Here is an 18110-nt window from a genome sequence, read left to right on the forward strand (position 1 = left end):
TGAGGTTTACAGGCTGTCAGGTTACGATCTGCAACCGAGAGCAGAGGACGAGTCGAGCGGCAGATGAGGTGAAATATTTTACAATGATGCCGTCTCTCATGCAGGCTTCAGTCAGTTACTTCATCTGACCTATAATAACCCCTGCCCCCCATTTCATACACTCGTTGTGTCTCACGTTCGTTCTCCTTCTCATTTTACATCCATCTCTTTCCGCCGTTTCCCATCCTCCTCGTCCTTTCCCCTTTCCTACCATCTCCCGCAATAATTTCTCTTCCCGCTCTCCTTCTTTCTTTTCCTTCTGTCCTTCTCTTCTTTTTTCCCCCGTCTTCTCTCTGTTTTCCAACCACTACATCAGATTTGTCACCTCTGGGTGACAAAGCACATCACCCTCTTTTTGTCTCTCTTCCCCACTTGTCCTTCGTTGTCAGTCCAGATTTCAATCTCTACTGCTCTTTTGTCTCACCTCTGTTTATCAGTCCTTGTCATACCCCTGATTTTTGCTGTCTGTCTCACCAGCCATCATGTTCTTTCATTTCAATTCACCCTTTCATTTCTTCGAATCTCACTCTCACACAAATTTTCTCACTCAGGGACTTGTTTTTGTTTTTTAAGGCTGCACATTACTGACGGTATGTTGTTCCCCCTCCTTCTTCTTGTTAATGTTCTCTCTGTTTTCCCGCTCCCTGTCTTCCTCTCTCTCTTTTCTCTGGCGATTCATCACCCCTCACCATCTGGACCCCCCGTTCTTCTCTCTCCATCGCTCTTTGTCTACCTGCTGATTCCAGTCTCAGCGAGTCGAGGCCAATCTGAGGACGTCTGCGCTCGGCAGAAAGCGATGATGTCATCTCTTTCAGCGCCGGCGGGCAGGACTGGCGCTATCACACGACACAGATACTTTGGTTTACACAATGCCGCCTCTTTTCAAGACAGACAGCCTCCGTTACACGGAGCTGCCGACACAGCGTTCGCCACTTCTGATGCTTAAATCCAAGGTATTTTAGTTTGACTTTAATCCTGAACTTAAAATGAGCCAGAATTTTTTAGTTTTAAACAGGAACTCTGTAGTGTGCTGACAATTTCTGTGATGTTAAAGGGATTGTTTAACTTATAAATAAATGGCAAGCAAGTAATAAAGGGGGGACAAGGGAGATTTTTCTTTTTAAGGTTATGTTGTGTAGATAGAGGACACAGAATAAGCTACAATTGATCATGGTTATGTGTCCTGTAACCCCTGTTCTCTGACATCATGGTTCATCAGAGAGACTTCCTTGTGTAAAGTGAGGAAGAGGTAGGCATATTGTCACCACACTCAGAAGACACATTTTTCTTTACATCTAGTACCAGGTTTGCTAGCTCTAATATTAAGAAAATTAGGTGTGAAAAGTAAAACAGGAACGTTGGGCAAAACATTCCTGGGGTCTGGCAGCTATGGTAAACTACATTGACCCATCTAGCAGCTAGCTTATGACACCTGGCTCGATGTCTGTTAGCAGCTTATACTGTTAGCTTGGTCTGCAGACATGCCAAAGCCTGCTCTATGGTGAAGATTCCTCTAATTGTCTGACAAACGTGGTCGGTGACGGTATCTGTCGACCAAGGTGTTAGCTTGCTCTGCTGAAGTTCGAAGCACTTGTATTAGCTGTCAGACAAGAGACAGTAACTCTCTGAGTGAGTAAAAAAAAAAGGGAGAGGATGAATCTGAATGTCAAGTGATGCTGTGTAAACCCTTTCATAGGGAAGCCATGGCTCCACCTTAAAATGAGCATCACAACTTCAGTAATGGTATATAAACGTTTTTTTCTTCCTATTAATTTATCTCCTCAGATTAATGACTTAATTATCATGAGATAATATGTCAAAATAGTAAGATATATTATAATTATAGGCTAGATACTTTATGATCATATTGCATAAGTATGTGTTTATGAGTCATAATTATGATACAAAACAAAGTTAAGACTATAACAATCTTGTGTGGCAATGGGGTTCCAAAAAATGTATTTTAGTTATTTTCTTTTTGTCATCTAGACTTTATTGTACTGCTTGCTTCCTCAATGTTATACTTTCAGACCTCTAAAGATTATTCATATTAAACAAAAAGAAAAAGTCGCAAGTCAAAAAAGATTGGCAGCCACTGGTACATAGGCCTCTGATGATAATGCCAAGAGTGTTAGACAACACATGTTTGAAATGAAACTGTCTCGGCGTGTGGAAGGAAAAGTATGACATTGGTCTAGAAACACTAGATACAACATCAATAGATTCATTAAGGTGGACACATTTATTTATTCTCTTACTCGCAAAATTTGAGAGCTGCTGTTCATGGAGACCTTCTTCACTGTGGCATTTATTTATTTTGAAGCCTCAAATTTTACATTGAAAAGATAAAGGAGACTTATGGTAAAAAAATAAAATCAAATAAAAAGCCACACATATAGGTCTGAACTATCAGCGGTTCACTCTCGGTTCAAGGGCAGCATGAGGACACAGACGCTGATTTTCTTTGCTCGTGTTCTCTCATGTCTGGTTTAAGACCTGACAGCAGAAGGGGCTCCCAAGTAAAACCTGTGGGTCATGGATGAGTAAACACACACACATACACGCGCGTACACACACACGACACCACAACTACTTACTAGTTACTAGAGCCGGTTTCCATGACAACAGACAGGGAGGGTGAGAGAGAAAGAGAGACATGGAGAAAGAAAGAGAGAGAGAGGGAGAGAGAATTCCACCCCCTTCAACTCAGAACATTGAGTCAGATCTGAGAATGATGTATTATCAAGTGCGGGAGACTGAGAAATAAAGGAGAGGGCGGAGGGAGGGGAGTGGTAATGTGAAGCATAGTACAAGGGGAGAAAACAAAAAGAGTGAAGTGAATGAGAGGGAAGACAGGATGGGAACAGAGACTGAGCCGAAACTGGAGAGCAGAGACAAAGACACTGGAAGAGGTAAAGACAGAAAGATGGACTGAAGTGACGGAAAATAAATAGGAAGAAAAAGAGATTTTACTTTTTAAAAAAGCAAAATTAATCCAACAAAGAAAAGACCAGCTTGTATTTATACAGCACTCAATCGGCATAATCAGGGGCAGGTTGTCACAGAGAGAAGGGAAAAAAGGCCCTTCTGTGCCTTCATATGCTGCTATGGTGTAAATATAATGCTCTGTGAAAGATTTCGGCTTTCTCTATTTTCTGGCTTTTTTAAACGCAACACAACTTTCAAGATGAGTGATCCACAATTTAATGATTCTGAAACCCTGACAGCGCATAAAAACATATTTGAGGATCCTCAGGAAGAGTAAACGGACAAGAGAAAAGAGTTTGTCAAACTTACCAGTGAGGCTGATTTTATGGTGGCAAAGCGGCCCTGGTTCTTGTAGTTTTGGGCCTGGCTGCTCTTGTCGGAGGAGGCCGGCCTCAGTCCTGACCGGTGGTCCCTGTGGATCCCATCGTCCCAGTTGTACTGATGGTCCTGTGTGGAATAAAAAATGACAAATGAGAACAAGTCACCGATTAAGTCTTTCTTTTCTCTTAAAATGGCATTGAAGTGAACAAGGAGAAGAGATAAAGGTGAAAGCTGAGTGTTGCTACAGGACAGATTCTGACTCACTCAAAACTGTGCCAGTGTTTAAACTCTTCACCATCTTTGTGAATTTTTAAATAACAAAATTCCCCGTTGATTCAAATCACATGGAATGTAAAATTTCAAAAGGAATCATCAGCTTAAACTGTGTCAACTGTAACCTTGCAAAACATGATGAAATGTCAACACTCAATCCCTCCCCCCCACTGGAAACGGATTTTAAACATTTTCAGAAGCCGGGGGACCAAAGAGTCGATTCATGTGAAGAGGAAACTTCATCAGCATCTGAAAACAATGTGTCACTTTCATTTGTTCTCAGCTCAGCCCCTGAACTTGAAACAACACACTGGCTGTCTGTTCATAAAGTGACATCCTTATTCATGCATTGTCAAAATACAAAGAGCTGATGAAGAAAGAGAATGACAGAGCAGTGACAGCCCTCTCTTCACAGATTTTTAAGTCGTATGAGATATTCAACGAGAATGTCAGGCATTGTGTTGACCTGTGTGCACTGAGTGTATGTTTGTGTGTGTGTGTGTGTGCAGGATGACAGAGCTGTAAGTGGGGAAATGGTGGGGAGTTTGTGCCGCTTGCAGACATGTGTACGCAGTCTTTGTTCAGAGAGTGTGAATGGTGTCGGTGATGAACTTGAAGCGATCTGCCAAACAGTGTGTCAACGGTTTCCATTTCCACTTCCTTTTGGGGGGGAGGGGTTAGACATTTACTTGAAAACAGTGAGAGAAGTCCATTGAATGTTTCTACAAAGCCATGTGTCCCTGTTTTTGTTGATTGTGCTTTTATCCTTAGAAATGTAGGTACATGGCATTTTAGAAAAAGTGTTTACTACTGTGAGACTTCAAATCAAATAAGAGGACAATAACTGAGAATGTCAAAAAGTTGTCCTTGTCTGTAATCAGGTTGTATCTCCACAAAGGAGGAGTAGTGTTGTACTGGTGTTTATTTGTTTGTCTCTATAGCAGAAGGACATCTGAAAAACTGAATGGAAATCAAGGCAATTAAGTGGACAGATACCTGTAAGTCTTGTGTGATTTAAAAGTCATTAATCGTATCCACTGGATACGTTGGATTTTGGGGAAAAAATCTATTTGTTGTAGAACCACATAGTTGTGTTTTGGATGGAAATTAAACGCTTAACCAGGATTATAAATTAGGGTAATGCTGAACTTATCACAATCATCGGTGCACCTACATGTACACCCATGGGTGTCTATTTCTATATTAAACTTTCTTGGTGTATTGACAGTTCCCTTCAGGTTTTGAACAATCAGTGGGTTCATACATTGGTTGAAGTGCATCATTGAGCTTTACCTTGTAAAACACTGTAGTCTGACCCACAGTAATTGGCTCCAAGAAACATCAAATAATTATCAAACCAAGGCCACTGAAACCTGTCCATAATCATTCAGACCCTGTAAAAAGGTTTTTCACCAGGCTGTCTCTGCATATGGCTGAGCTAGGCTATACTGTACTGTATTGTTGAGAAGGAAGATGGTCGAACACTCATAGCCATGGTGCAAAAAAACATGCCATCCAGTTTAAACCATTGCTTAAATATTAACATATGTGGAACACGACAGCTGGTGTCAATGAAGGCCTCATCTCTTCAGACAAAAGATTTTGGGAACTGCTAAGAACTGCCCACACGGCTTTCCAGTTTCCAGCTCTGGTTTGGTGGTTTGGTGTGACATTCGATCGGTCATCTGGCCCTAAATACTCCCTGCCATCATCATCCAACCTTTACCCTTGAACTTTACCTTCTTGGTGTGTGGGGAGGATTCCAGGGTGCTGCTGTAGTCCTGGGGGTGCATCATGGTCATGTCGGAGCAGCTGTCGTCCAGCACCTCTTGCATGCTGTTCACGCTGCTGCTCTGGCTGCCTGTGCTGACCGACGTGCTGGGGATGGAGTGGTTGCTGCCCAGGCTGTTCATCTTACAGCTGGCTGCCTCGCTGTCCTGCAAGTCAACATCCACAAACACACACACACATATTCATAAAACACATTGTCCAATTATTATACACAGATTTTAATACTCATAAAAACAGACCCCTGTGTCCTGCACCCCCAATATTCCCAGGCCTTTCCAAATTAAAGGAAGATGCCTCAATATAGGGAAAATAACTTACGACCTCTCGATAGAGTCAACGTCAAACTGAATTACCTATTATTTTATTAACACCTTAAATGTTTCAGATGTGTTTGTGTATGTTTGTTCATGCACATCGCTCTGACTGCGCTGTCACCGGAGTGTGTGTGCATGATCGATAAAGGGAAACAACCTGTGCGGCATAAAGTTGCAACAGACAATTCAGTTAAGTCTGCAGTGGCAGTCTGTATTAGGATGTCATAGTCAGCTGCTCTATCCCCCCCTGAGAACACAAAAAGTAGTTTGGGGATGCACGTTTTTTCAGCAAAGCCTTCAGCGGCGTCTTGTTGCAGTGAGGTCTGGTGGCTGTTCTGAATCGCTTCACGTGGTGTAGGATGACACTACTGTGTCTGTGCCTGTTTATCCTGCCTCAGGCCAGGTCAGCTAAGGGACATTTCATCTCAATGTCAGGCTACTGCGGCTGCAGGAGAAAGGCTGTTGCATGCGTGCGTATGCGTGCGTGTGTGTGTGTGTGTGTGTGTGTGTGTGTGTGTGTGTGTGTGTGTGTGTGTGTGCCGTGAGCAGCTTTCAACTGTATTTCGGTGTTATATCCAACTATATTACAAGTGACAAAACTACAAGAGTCAAAAAGGTCGCTTTGGATAAAAGCACAGTATCTGGTTCCTCCATCTTTGAGACTTAGGCTCCTTCTTGGGGTTTCATTAACATCACTTCAGACAAATGATCCTGTCGTCACACATTTGTGCTGTGAGTCTGAGCTCGAAGACTTGTTCATTCTCGACTCACATTAAGTGAAATGCTCCTCTACTGCAGTGCTTGATACACAAAGAAATTGAAAGACGTCCCCTTATGTTCTACCAAGTTGTGAAGGATATTCGTAAATATTTTAAGATATTTAATGACCATACAATCCAGCAATAAATATAGAAAATAATTGGCAGAGTTAGTTAGTAATAATAATAAACTATTGTTAGTTGCAGTCCTAAACTGCTTTATGTAACATCCTGCCTGTTTGGTTATTATTAACTTGTCTCAGTTGGCTCGACCAAGTCTCTGTGACTATACGCACACCCTGTAAACTTTTCGTTCTTGTAATGCGTCTTTTTTTTTATACAAAAGTTACCCTCTATGTTATTATAGCTGAATTGAATGTGGTCTGACACAAAACCCACAAACAAATAAAAGATGGACTTATCTTTGATGTGAAAGTTAGAGAATAGCTGTCATTAAAACTGAAATAGAGCTCGTGTTTTCAACCACTTGCCTCCTTCGATGGTTACTCCTGGCAAACTATAATTCTCATCTCTGAATTTTTTCTTCTTTTCACTGAGACTCTGTCCAATCAACTCCCCCTTATCTTTTACATGAACCCTTCCCTGTCCCTATTCCACCCACCTCCTCCTCTTCCTGGCTCTCTCCCATGGGCCCGTTGTGTTTCTCCTGGTAGAGGATCTTCTTCATCTTGCGGTACTGCAGGTTGTCCAGCTCGCGCACCGCATCCTTGGTCCTCTGGATGAGGTCGATGAGAATGCGCGGCGAGCGTTCCCGACGCACAAAATCATGCTGGAAAGAGTAGAAGAAGAGAGTGAGTTAGTTAGCCGGGTCCGGAGGTATTTAAATAGGGATAGAAGGAGGGAACAATTGGCTTAGAAATTTAAAAGAATTCGTTCTTATATAATAATCACGTTTGTTTGTTTTTGTTTGTTACTTCACTCTCTCTTTAACAGTTTATGAATGTTAAATTGTCAATTTGAGGTGATGCTGATTACTTTTATTGTTAACAGAACAGCAGCATAGAAATTTGGAAAAGGATGCTTTATTGTGTGTTCTCGTACAACTGTATAGTTTTTTTTACCCAAACATTTCTAATGACAGACTACATGTTACATATTTAAATCCATTTAACATATTAATGAAAATAATAATAGCAAACCATTAAGGTTTTATTTGGGAAATCTAGTAAGAAATGATGTCAGAAACTGAAATGATTTAAGATTAGTTACTTCTCAGTAAATCTGACTAGGAGCCTAAACATTAAACATTATGATAATCTTATAAACTGTGTTTAAATGACATCTAATTTTACATTTTGCATTGCCACAACTTCTTTCATCCAGTGTATTATTTCAATAAGCACCACAACTGTGACTATCACTAGAGGGCGCCTGTAGGTTGCTCAGTCCGTCCTGGGAGTCCCAGCACTCTACAGCCTGTAGTACACTGAACACATGGGATGTGTAAGACTATCCATAAAATCGATTTTCGTAAACATTCTTAATCCTTTTCATTCCCACCAAACAAGACTGTATTTGCCTTAGCACAAAGTTAATGACAGCTTCAATTAAATTACATTTAAGAAACCGAAACAACCACTGAGTGATAGGTTAGGGAAGGTTTCAAGTCTTTAAATCAGGAGTTTTTTTGCCCTAAAAGGCTGACAAACATTAACCTATCTGGAAAGAAAATTAATTTAAGAGACTCATAATTTAATGACAGCATTGGTGTTATATTTTCTGACCCAGTTTTACATCAAACTGTCTGGTGGTGAAACTAATTTAGATCACATTTCTAAGCTGTGACCAGTTCAACTGTAAGGACCAGCCTTTCTGTAATGTGATGGAGGTGTAATTTGGTGGAGAACGGGGCGCTGTGCATCTGTGTAATTATTTATTTTGTGTTGCATAACCAGCAGGTCAGAGTGTGTGGGTGAAGCAGGTGGGGGTCGGCTAAGAATAAGGTGGCAAAGATGTACGTGCGTGGTTTATTTTTGCACTTTATAGCAATGGACTGTAATGACATCAATACTAAAATAACAATTAAACCAAAACACAACCTATTCCCCCTCGGCTCTTCCACCCACTCTACCACACACACATATTCGCACCTCCTCTTAGTCATCCTCATTCATAAAATATTGTGTGCTTACATGGCTGAAATGTATGCAACCTCAGAGTACGGGACTAAAAAATGTATACTGTATAAAAAAGAAGTGTATTTTTAAGTCTATGTCCAGCGCTCTCTCCTTTTCTCTGCACACCTTCCTCTCCATGTGACAGATGCTGGTGTAATGGTTAGTCAGGACACTGGGGAGTGACATCACTCTCTGAAAATAGAGATGAGAGTGATTTGTCCCCTTTTCTGACGGACCTTCAACGGAGTGTGGGTGGTTGGCCACACTCATCCCATCGACCAGTGAGAAGTGATCTCTAGGATTCCTCCTCGTTATAAGGTCAGTGTTTGGAAGAGGCGACCGCATTTCTACAGCAACTTCAGTCCCTTCCCTGTATGTAAACTGTTCCCAGAATTACTAATCCATCCTCAGAGATTTACTTAATGCATTCTATCACATATTATTATCAACTTTTTGGTACTCACTTTGCTTTAATCTAGTGTAGTACTACTGCAATTACAGTAGCAGCAGTGACAATCCCCAGAGAGCAAGCCTAACGTGCTTGATGCATTAAAGGAATAGTTCAACATTTCGCACGAACACTCTCTCTTGCAGAGGGTTAGATAATTAGATGAATATCACTCTTACATCTGTATGGCATATATGTAGCTGGAGCCAGCAGCTACTTATTTTAGCCTAGCATAAAGACAGGAAACAAGGGGAAAGAGCTAGCCTGGCTCTGTACAAAGGTAGCAAAATGAATCAAACATGAAACAGCAACAATTCTGAAAATGGATTGAAAGATTAAAAGGGGCCTTATGTAGTTTTGGAGAAGAAATTTTAATTGTAATTGTAATATTTAGAATATTAATGAGGTAATAATACAGGTAATCAGTCAATGAAGATCTTTCATTTCTGATTAAAATTTCTATCCCAAAACTACATAGTGCACCTATAAGTCATTTATCAAGGAAAAATGCCAAATATTCACTAGTATCTGCTTCTCAAATTTGAGGATCTGCAGTTTTATATTAGAGAATAAATTTGAACACATCATCTTGTGCCCTGGAAAACTGGTGTTGCACTGGAAATATCTGTGGCTTGCTAGTTAATTCATGGGATTAAAAAAGGCACCAAAACCAAACACCACCCAGAACTATTTTTAACGGGCATTTGTTTGCTTAAACATTGAATACTTATGGGAGGTCACTGAGAGGTTATTATTTCATTATGTATATAATTACTATTACTCTGAATGCGGTATACAGGGGGAGAGTGAGTTTAACCTGAAGCTAGAACACTGATAGCTCAAGGCCCCCAGATTAGTGACCTGATTTCCCCTTTAAAGAGCTTGGAGGGGCGTGTGCCTATGTGTGTGCCTGTGTGTGTGTGTGTGTGTATGTGTGTGTATGCAATGAAAAAAAGAGTGATTTTGTGTGTGTGTGTGTCTGAGAAGAGAAAGTGGGGTATTAATCATAAGCTAACACCCCACCCCCCAAGCCCTTCAGTATAAAACAGCCCCTTCGACACTGATCCAAAGTCTGTTTTGTACTTATCCTTCTTTAATGGTTTTTCGGCCAGGATTTGGGTCAGGGGTGTTGGGAAGAGTCAATTCCAGTCTGAACGTAGATCGTATCCAGACGGCAGTGAGCCCTGTGTTTAACCGCTAACTAACCTCACATCTTCCCCTTCATCCTCCCTAAGGTGAGCCAGGTGTGAAAACTCAAGCTCCTGCACTGTTGAGCGTGATCACCAAGAACATAAAACTCTTAGTGGGCCAATAGGATTACCTGTTGGTCACACAAACAAAAAGATCAACTGCTCATTTACAGGGGAACACAATGAACATACAGGGATTAACGCCATGTAAATTCATTGTGTTTTTATGGGGTTATTTTCGGCTAAAGAAATGTCATCATAAAAGGTTTGACTTGCAGCTGCGCTTCACTTTAAATTCTTTACTCAAATCAATTTTTGATAATTTTGCCTTTCATTTAACAGAAGACAGTGGAGAGTGACAGGAAGAAAGAACAACATCTTCTAGTTGTTGAGCATTAGGGTTCATTATTAACGTTGTAAATAGAAGATTGAAATGCTCTTATGATAACGTTCCTTTACGTACTTTTTTTCTTAGAAACTTCGGAAAGGTTCAACTAAGTGGACTTTTTTGTTAAAATGATCTAAAAGTTTTAGAAAAAGGAAAAGACACGGACAGCACCACTGAGTGCCTGGACGTCCTCGGTTCGCATCCAGTCTGGAGACTTTTGTTGCATGTCCTCCCTCTTCTGTCTTTCCGCTCATTTCCTGTCATCTCTCTACTGTCAAACTTTCAATAAGGCATAAAATAAAGTTAGAAAAAACAAACAAAATTGCCTAACTAAATGTAAAGATTCTGAATAACAGGGCGGCATAAGCGTTTTAAACCCCATACCAGTTCGACTCTAATCGAAAGACTGATGTGAAAGCAGCAAATACGTGCAGTTCTGTGGAGCCTTAAGGAGCATGGCTCCAAGGCGCAGCACAGGAAGTTACAACAAAGGGAAAAAAAAGAGATAAAGCCATTCTCAGCAGGGTGCCTGATTCCTCTACTTGAAGAAGACACTGTGTATATGCTTGCTTATCAGGGAGCCGTTGGCGGGTGGGAATGACTCATCCGCATGGCTCAGGGACTGACTGAGGCAGGAAGTGAGGTCACAGCTGGGGGGATTACAGAGGACGCCCACTCACTCGTAGCAGCTCCCCTGACGAGGGTCTGTCCTGAGGAATTTTCAGTAGGCAGTAGTCGACAAAGCTCCGGAAGGGGTCAGACCTGGGAGACAGGATGGGTGGTCAGTGATTCCTCTTCTCAAAACACATTTCAATCGGCAGGAACAGTAGTGATAATCTAATGACAGAGCCGCACCTACTGTACTTACTGTCAATGAATGTTTAACGTGATGAGTAATCTCTTCTCTGTTTATCATAGCAATGAATTAAAACAGAGCCATCCTATGTAATCTCTGGGTGTAGTCTCATATATAAACCATATACAGATTATGTAAATATGTGGAGCAATGAAAATATAGGCCACTGGAGCTGTGGAACACCGTGCCACTGACTCTGATCTAAAAATACACTCATGATAACACAGAATATGTAACACTGTGTGTGTGGGTTAAGATAAAGTACCCTGTGGTGCTATTTAAGATTTAAATTGTCAATATGCACAATAAGTGTCATTGTAGGGTCAATAAGTGTGCCCATCCACCACCTAGCTCCTCCACCTCTCTATCCAACGTCCTCTGTGGTGAGCAAAGGTCCATGAGTGCACTTGTATGTCATGCCAATGTGTGCACAGTGTGGCCTTGTGCATGTGTACTGAAGTTACACTATGGAGCTGATGTCTCTACTAGTCTCATCTGGCGGGATGTTGCTGATGCCTCGGGCCGCTGGAGCTCCTCCAAAAATACCACAACCCTGCACCGCTCCGCACAATGGCTCGCCTCGGCACGATGCTACAAGCCAATGCTGATTTTACAAAAGGGCTTCTTCATGTACAGTCATAGGTAGAAAATTCGAGCTTAAAAGACTCCCTCCTGCCTAGTGTTTCCAATGATATGCTATTTCGTCAGAGCATGATACATACTTTGCTCTTTTAGGTTGTAAATATGTTATCTAATTGAGAGCTTAGGTGGAAAACACAGGAAGGCCACTGATGCCTTCAGGCTGCTCCGAGGCAGGTAGGGAGCAATATTCAGCTTCTTGACTTGGCTGTGCAGAGGATGCAGATTCTTGCATCATACGACAAGGAGCAAACACAGACACGACTCTGCATGCTTAGGCCCGCACTGAATTCACTTTCATACCTTATGAAAAAAATATACAAAGTAATAATTACAATTAAAAGCTAAAGTATACAGTAAGTGTTAGTATTCATTCCTTGCGAGACAAAAATAACTTGCTTATAAAATAACTAAGCTTCCTAAAATGAAGGGCTTCAAGCAGCATGAACACCCATCATTTAATATTTTTTGACACAAAAATAGAACCAGTTTTATTTCTTCGCATAAAAAATTCAACAAAAGCCGACGTTATCTGTATCAGCAGAGATGAACAATTTTAGATACAGTTTTTTAATTTATTAGGTGAATTAAAAATGAAAATCTCATCTTTTGTGATGATACCCAGTTGCACAACTAGTCTTTACTAAAATAAGGTGTTACACTGTGGGTGAGAAGCTGCTGCAAAAACACAGCAAAGAGCTTTTTAAAACCTAGCTGGCCTGAATTTAATTGCTTAAAGTTTTTTTTTTGATGTCTGGAAGGACAGTCTCTAGAGAATCTATTAGCATCTACAGTCATAAGCTGTGAGGCTGAGCGCAGCATAAAGTCTGTGTACAAAGAAACATCCTAGTTAGTATGGCAAACACACAAAAAATGTGAGTTTTAACCACTAGAATAATATTAGAATAATCATACTGCTTTTGTTTTGATGTTGATATATGGTACATTAAAATCCGCCTCACAGCCCAGCAGGAATGCTGTTGGTATTTACGCAGTATGTCTTTGGTGGAGGTTTCACAGGTAATTACATAAGAGACTTAAGAGTGTGACCTTGCACAAGGCCTGTCGCAGGGATCACAGGTCGTGCAGATTAACACAGGGATGTCTTACCCTGACTGAGCGCAGATCGGCTTTAATATTCACAGCTGATGGGAAGTATTGTTTCAGCAGTTTCATTGGATTATTTCATTTCGTGGACATTTTTGTAGTTCAATCGTTTTTTTTTTTTTTTACATTTTGAAGTCAGTTTGACTGTTCACACATTGGACAGCATCCTGCAAAGACTAGAACTTTTTTTTTTTTTTATATGAAAATGATTGAAAAAAAAAAAAAAAAAATCTGAGTGGTAATATTTGGGAGGTGTGTTTTCAACTCACCACTCATTGGACTGTAGCGTGGGAGAGTCGTTCTGTGCGATGTGATATAAGGCACTCATGGCGTTCATGTTGAACAAGGGGGGTTTGCGCTCCGCTAAAATGAGAAAAGATTCGGGAGTCAGATGGATCAGAGGGAAATTTTGCACAATCACCACTCAGCTTCTCCTTGAATGAGGCAAATTCAAAGTCTTAAAAGCACGGCAGAACGAAAAAGATGTTTTGTTGTTCTCCAGTTTCATGACTCATTTTTAATCAGCTTAAATCTTTGGAATTTCTGACTGTATAGGCCTATATATGCATTCTTTGACCCGTACATAGAGGTATGCTCACCAAGTTCAATACAGGTGATCCCAAGGGACCAGATGTCCACTTTCCCCTCGTACTGACCCTCGTCCATGGCTAGGATCACCTCTGGGGCCATCCTGAGGACAGAGAGAGACGCACATGCAAATGCACACACACACAAACACACAGTTTATTAAGTATGGGGAAAAAATCCATGAAAATGTTATAATCTGCTAAGCCTCTCAGAGCTTTTAAAGACTCTGGTATGCTGTGATAGCGGCTCAGTTTTTGGAATATATGTGTGCTTCTGTAAACCTCGAGTGTGACAACTCGTGTGTATGCAAGAGTGAATTTAACATGGCGAGTGAGACAAAGTCATGTGCTGCTGGCCTTTGGGATCATGAGAGTCCATCACTGGTCCAGCTGTTTATGTGACGATACTCATTCACCATCAAATTTGCATGAAGTGTGTGAGTGAGTATTGTGGTGGGTAAGGTAGAGCCGATGAATTCTATATGAACAATACATAATAGATTGGCTGTCCTGATATATGAACCTGCTTTGGACATGGAATATGTGATGATGTTGGCCTCATCAAGCTGTTAAAGTGCTGTCTTTCTGTTATTAAGACAATGGGTTTACATACTCAAATGTTCCTTTCAGATATGACGATGTATTACAGAAAGACCCGCAATTCTGGCACAATATTTGGCAAGTGGTGTGCAAGAGGGAGCAGGGCAGGCTAACCCCTCTTCTTTCCCTAATTAAGGTTCTCATGAAATTCATCATTTATTAGTATTACTAGGTCAGACCTAAAATAGCTGTTGTTACTTTTACTTAAAAGTGAATCAAGTGCTTATTCAGACCAACACTTGAAATTACCATCGCATTTATGTAACGCTGAGCATGTCTGAAAAGGGCTCTCGAGAAATACTTGCCTTTGTGCCAACAAAAAATCCTATAATTTATGAGTTTGGCTTCAGATGTCAAAATTCAAAAATCGCTGACAGTATGATGGCAACAATAACTCACACACCGCATAAACAGATACTAATGTTATACCCTGCCAAATGTCCATGTCTTGTCTCATGTGTACTGACCAGTAAGGTGTTCCCACAAAGGAGTTGGCAGGTGAGGCAATGGAGGCAGAGCCAAAGTCGGCCAGTTTGACCTGACCCAGCTCAGTCAGCAGGATGTTACCAGCTTTCACATCTCTGGATGGGAGAGGGGGATAAAGAGAGTGAGAATATAAAGACAACATGTAGGCACAGCAGCCAAGAGGGGCCACATCAGTTCTCTGTGATCTATTATGCATCATCCTTTTCGACAAACTGGCCACTGCTGTGATGTATTTATAGACGTCATATCTGCATTTTGATGGGTTTTATGTCATGTGATAACACAGATGAACTGTTAAAAACGTTGGTTTTATGGTGCCATAGTCGGATGCCAATCATATTTGTCTGCAATAAAAGATAGACTGAAGAAGGATAAGTACAGGCATGAGGTTTTACAGCTTAATTACTTAATGGTGCAATAAAGGGAGAACACGAGCGTCTCTCAACTCATCTTATCATGTTTTTGCTGAAGCCCTTGTATGTTCCTGTTGGGAAATGTTAGAGCATGGTAACAGACTGACTCACCTGTGAATCATATTATGGGAATGTAGGTAAGCCAGTCCTAGCAAGGCACCGTGGGTAATGGCAGCAATTTCCATCTCTTGGAGTGGTTTCTTATGAACTTTGGAAAAAATGAGCACAGTGGAAATGAGTAGGAACCCTCTAAAGACTTGAATTATATAATAATAATGAACTATAACAGCTCTACACAAAGACCTACATAAAACATGTTTCTAAATAAAGCTTCTGCATATAGTTCATGCCTGAACAAGGCACTGGCAACCACAACTAGGGCTGCATTTATTGTTGATTAATCTGTCAGATATTTTCTTGATCAATCAATCAATCAGTTGTTCGGTCTATAAAATGTTAAAAAAGAAAAAAAAAAGGAAAGAAATGTTGACCAGAGTTTCCTTAACATCAAGATGATGTCCTCAAATGTCTTGTTTTGTCCACAGCACAAAACTATTCAGTTTACTGTCATACAGGAGCAAAGAAAACAGAAAATATTTACAGTAAAGAAGCTGGAATCAGATAATTAAAAAATGTATTAAAACCAGTTAATAAATTATCAAATAGTTCACAACTATTTAATAGTTGACATCTATTTGATTGCTCAAATATTCGTTGCAGCTTTGACCAAAACCTCACTGATATAACAATAGCAAAGTCCACCCTTAGCATCCGCCATATGGACAACATGTAGAAATAGTTGTGATATGGGCTCCTAAACTGGCTTAGCAGTAGGCGTGGACCATCATAGTAACAGAGACTGTGTGCCAAGGCAAAAGGTCACTGCAGAACTATGACTGAGAAATTTCATAAAGGCAGAAGCCCCCAAAACAGGCCAAGGCCAACTGTCATGTCTGTGCATCTGCGTCAGTGATGAGTGCACACATAGGTGCTTAAAATAACATGTTAGGTTCAGGTCAGGAACGCTCGGAGGAAAGACAGCGAAGGAGGTTTACGCTTTGAAAACCAGAAAGTGTTCTTTTGTCTCTAGAAAAAGTAGTTAAGCTAGGAACTAAATCAAAATAAGAAAGACTTGGACTTCCATCTGTATAAATCTTAAGAATCAAAATGTTCATCACTCTTATATCTTGTGTCTTTAATCTATACAATAACCTAAATGTAAAAAAAAAAAAAACGGTTTCATGGGGGTTGTGAGATCACCTCTTGGCTGGGCATAGTGACTTCCTGGAAATATGCTAAGACAAACATCCTGATTCTGATAATAAAAAACAGCTTCATGACTGTGTGTTTGTGTGTGTGTTAAAACATTCATAAACACACTTACCCTCTAGTAAATCTGATGCAGAGCCCAGGCAGTACTCCATCACCAGCTGAAACAGAATACAGTACAGCTGAATAACTAATCATTCACATGGTGTGTGCTTCATCAGAAAATTTCCCGAATACAAAGCTTCAAGTCACGTGAAAACTTGTCTTTCTGTACATCAACCTATCACATTGTGATGTCTGACAACAACATATGCAGAGAAATAGAGGAAGGCAGTGGGAAAACACAGTCAGTAGGAAAACACAGTCAGTAGGAGACTAAAAGACATGAGGAAAAAGAGGAAAAGAATCAGACAAAGAAGATGGGAAGGAAGAGATAAACTAACGATGTTGCAAGACTGAAACAAAGGAGGGAACTAGGACAAAAGGAGATGTGGAGAGGGATCCACTAACCCAGGCAGTGTTGTCTTTCAAGTAGCAGCCTTTGTACTCAATCGTGTTTGGGTGTCGCAGCTGTCCCAAAAACTTGACCTCCTTAATGATGTCCTGCCACTTCTGCCAAAAAACAAATCCAGACACACAGATGGTTACACTCTACAGGTACAATCACAGTAACATTTAAGTGGGCTCTGCAGTGACATTGAATACAATGTCCCAGCTGACCTCAGTAATAGTAAACACTCACACAGGTATAACGACTTTTATACATCTGTTACCGTTGCATACAGACAGACAGGAAAGTCGTTTAATAGCAGTCTATCAACATAAATAATAAATGGAGTGATGAAATACAATTACAGCAGTGATATGCAAAAGTTCTCTCATAAATCCACCACTCAAGTTTATAAAGAGAAGATCGTTTACTAAAGAGACAGAGAAGTGAAGTGTATGTTGTGATCACACAGGACGCCTTTTGAAACACACTTGTGCTGAAATTTTTTCAGTCGTTTGCTTGAGGGAGGAATATGTTGTTCCAAAATTTGCATCTGTTGGAGGAATATGTTTTCTCCAAAATTTGCATCTGGTAGTGAGTAATTATTTTTCCTTTTTTTCTCATTATTTTTGTTCCTTTAGGGTAATTAACCACCACAAAAGAGATATCTCACAGTCTCATGAACTAGTGTCAAGCTTCGGGTGAATATCATTAGAGTGACATAATGCTCCTGCGTTCGCTGTTACTAGATTTGTGCCAAACCGGTTGAAAATAAATGTTACCTTGAGATATGGTTAAGAGCAACAACCACCAAACTGTGATGATGTGTTTACAGTGGCACCTTGATTTTGAAGGCAAAGTCTGGCATGTCTGTGTGCTCCTTTGTGTGATTTATTTTCTTACTTCGGTAGTCTGCTTGCCATTATAGGACATCTTTTTGATGGCCACCACCTCGTTGGAGTAGGAGTTGCGTGCCTAGGGGAGAAAACAGAGAGATCACAAGTCTAATTTAAAG

At 40.6% G+C, this 18110-nt stretch overlaps 1 protein-coding gene across 2 annotated transcripts in view; it reads right to left on the bottom strand.

Moving 5' to 3' along the window:
• Positions 1-18110, bottom strand: part of taok3a (TAO kinase 3a) — a 68209-nt gene that overhangs the window by 11627 nt on the left and 38472 nt on the right. For both annotated transcript variants that reach the window (XM_084360395.1, XM_084360396.1), the window contains exons 4-14: positions 17999-18070; positions 17116-17217; positions 16721-16766; positions 15448-15544; positions 14905-15018; positions 13850-13941; positions 13520-13613; positions 11329-11410; positions 7107-7274; positions 5361-5558; positions 3337-3474 (exon numbers count right to left, since the gene is read on the bottom strand). In XM_084360395.1, the coding sequence (XP_084216521.1) occupies positions 3337-3474; positions 5361-5558; positions 7107-7274; positions 11329-11410; positions 13520-13613; positions 13850-13941; positions 14905-15018; positions 15448-15544; positions 16721-16766; positions 17116-17217; positions 17999-18070 (1203 nt within the window). The remainder of the gene's footprint in view (positions 1-3336; positions 3475-5360; positions 5559-7106; positions 7275-11328; positions 11411-13519; positions 13614-13849; positions 13942-14904; positions 15019-15447; positions 15545-16720; positions 16767-17115; positions 17218-17998; positions 18071-18110) is intronic.

This window comes from Pagrus pagrus (genome assembly GCF_965226575.1).
Source record: "Pagrus pagrus genome assembly, chromosome: 8".
Taxonomy (NCBI): Eukaryota; Metazoa; Chordata; class Actinopteri; order Spariformes; family Sparidae; genus Pagrus; species Pagrus pagrus.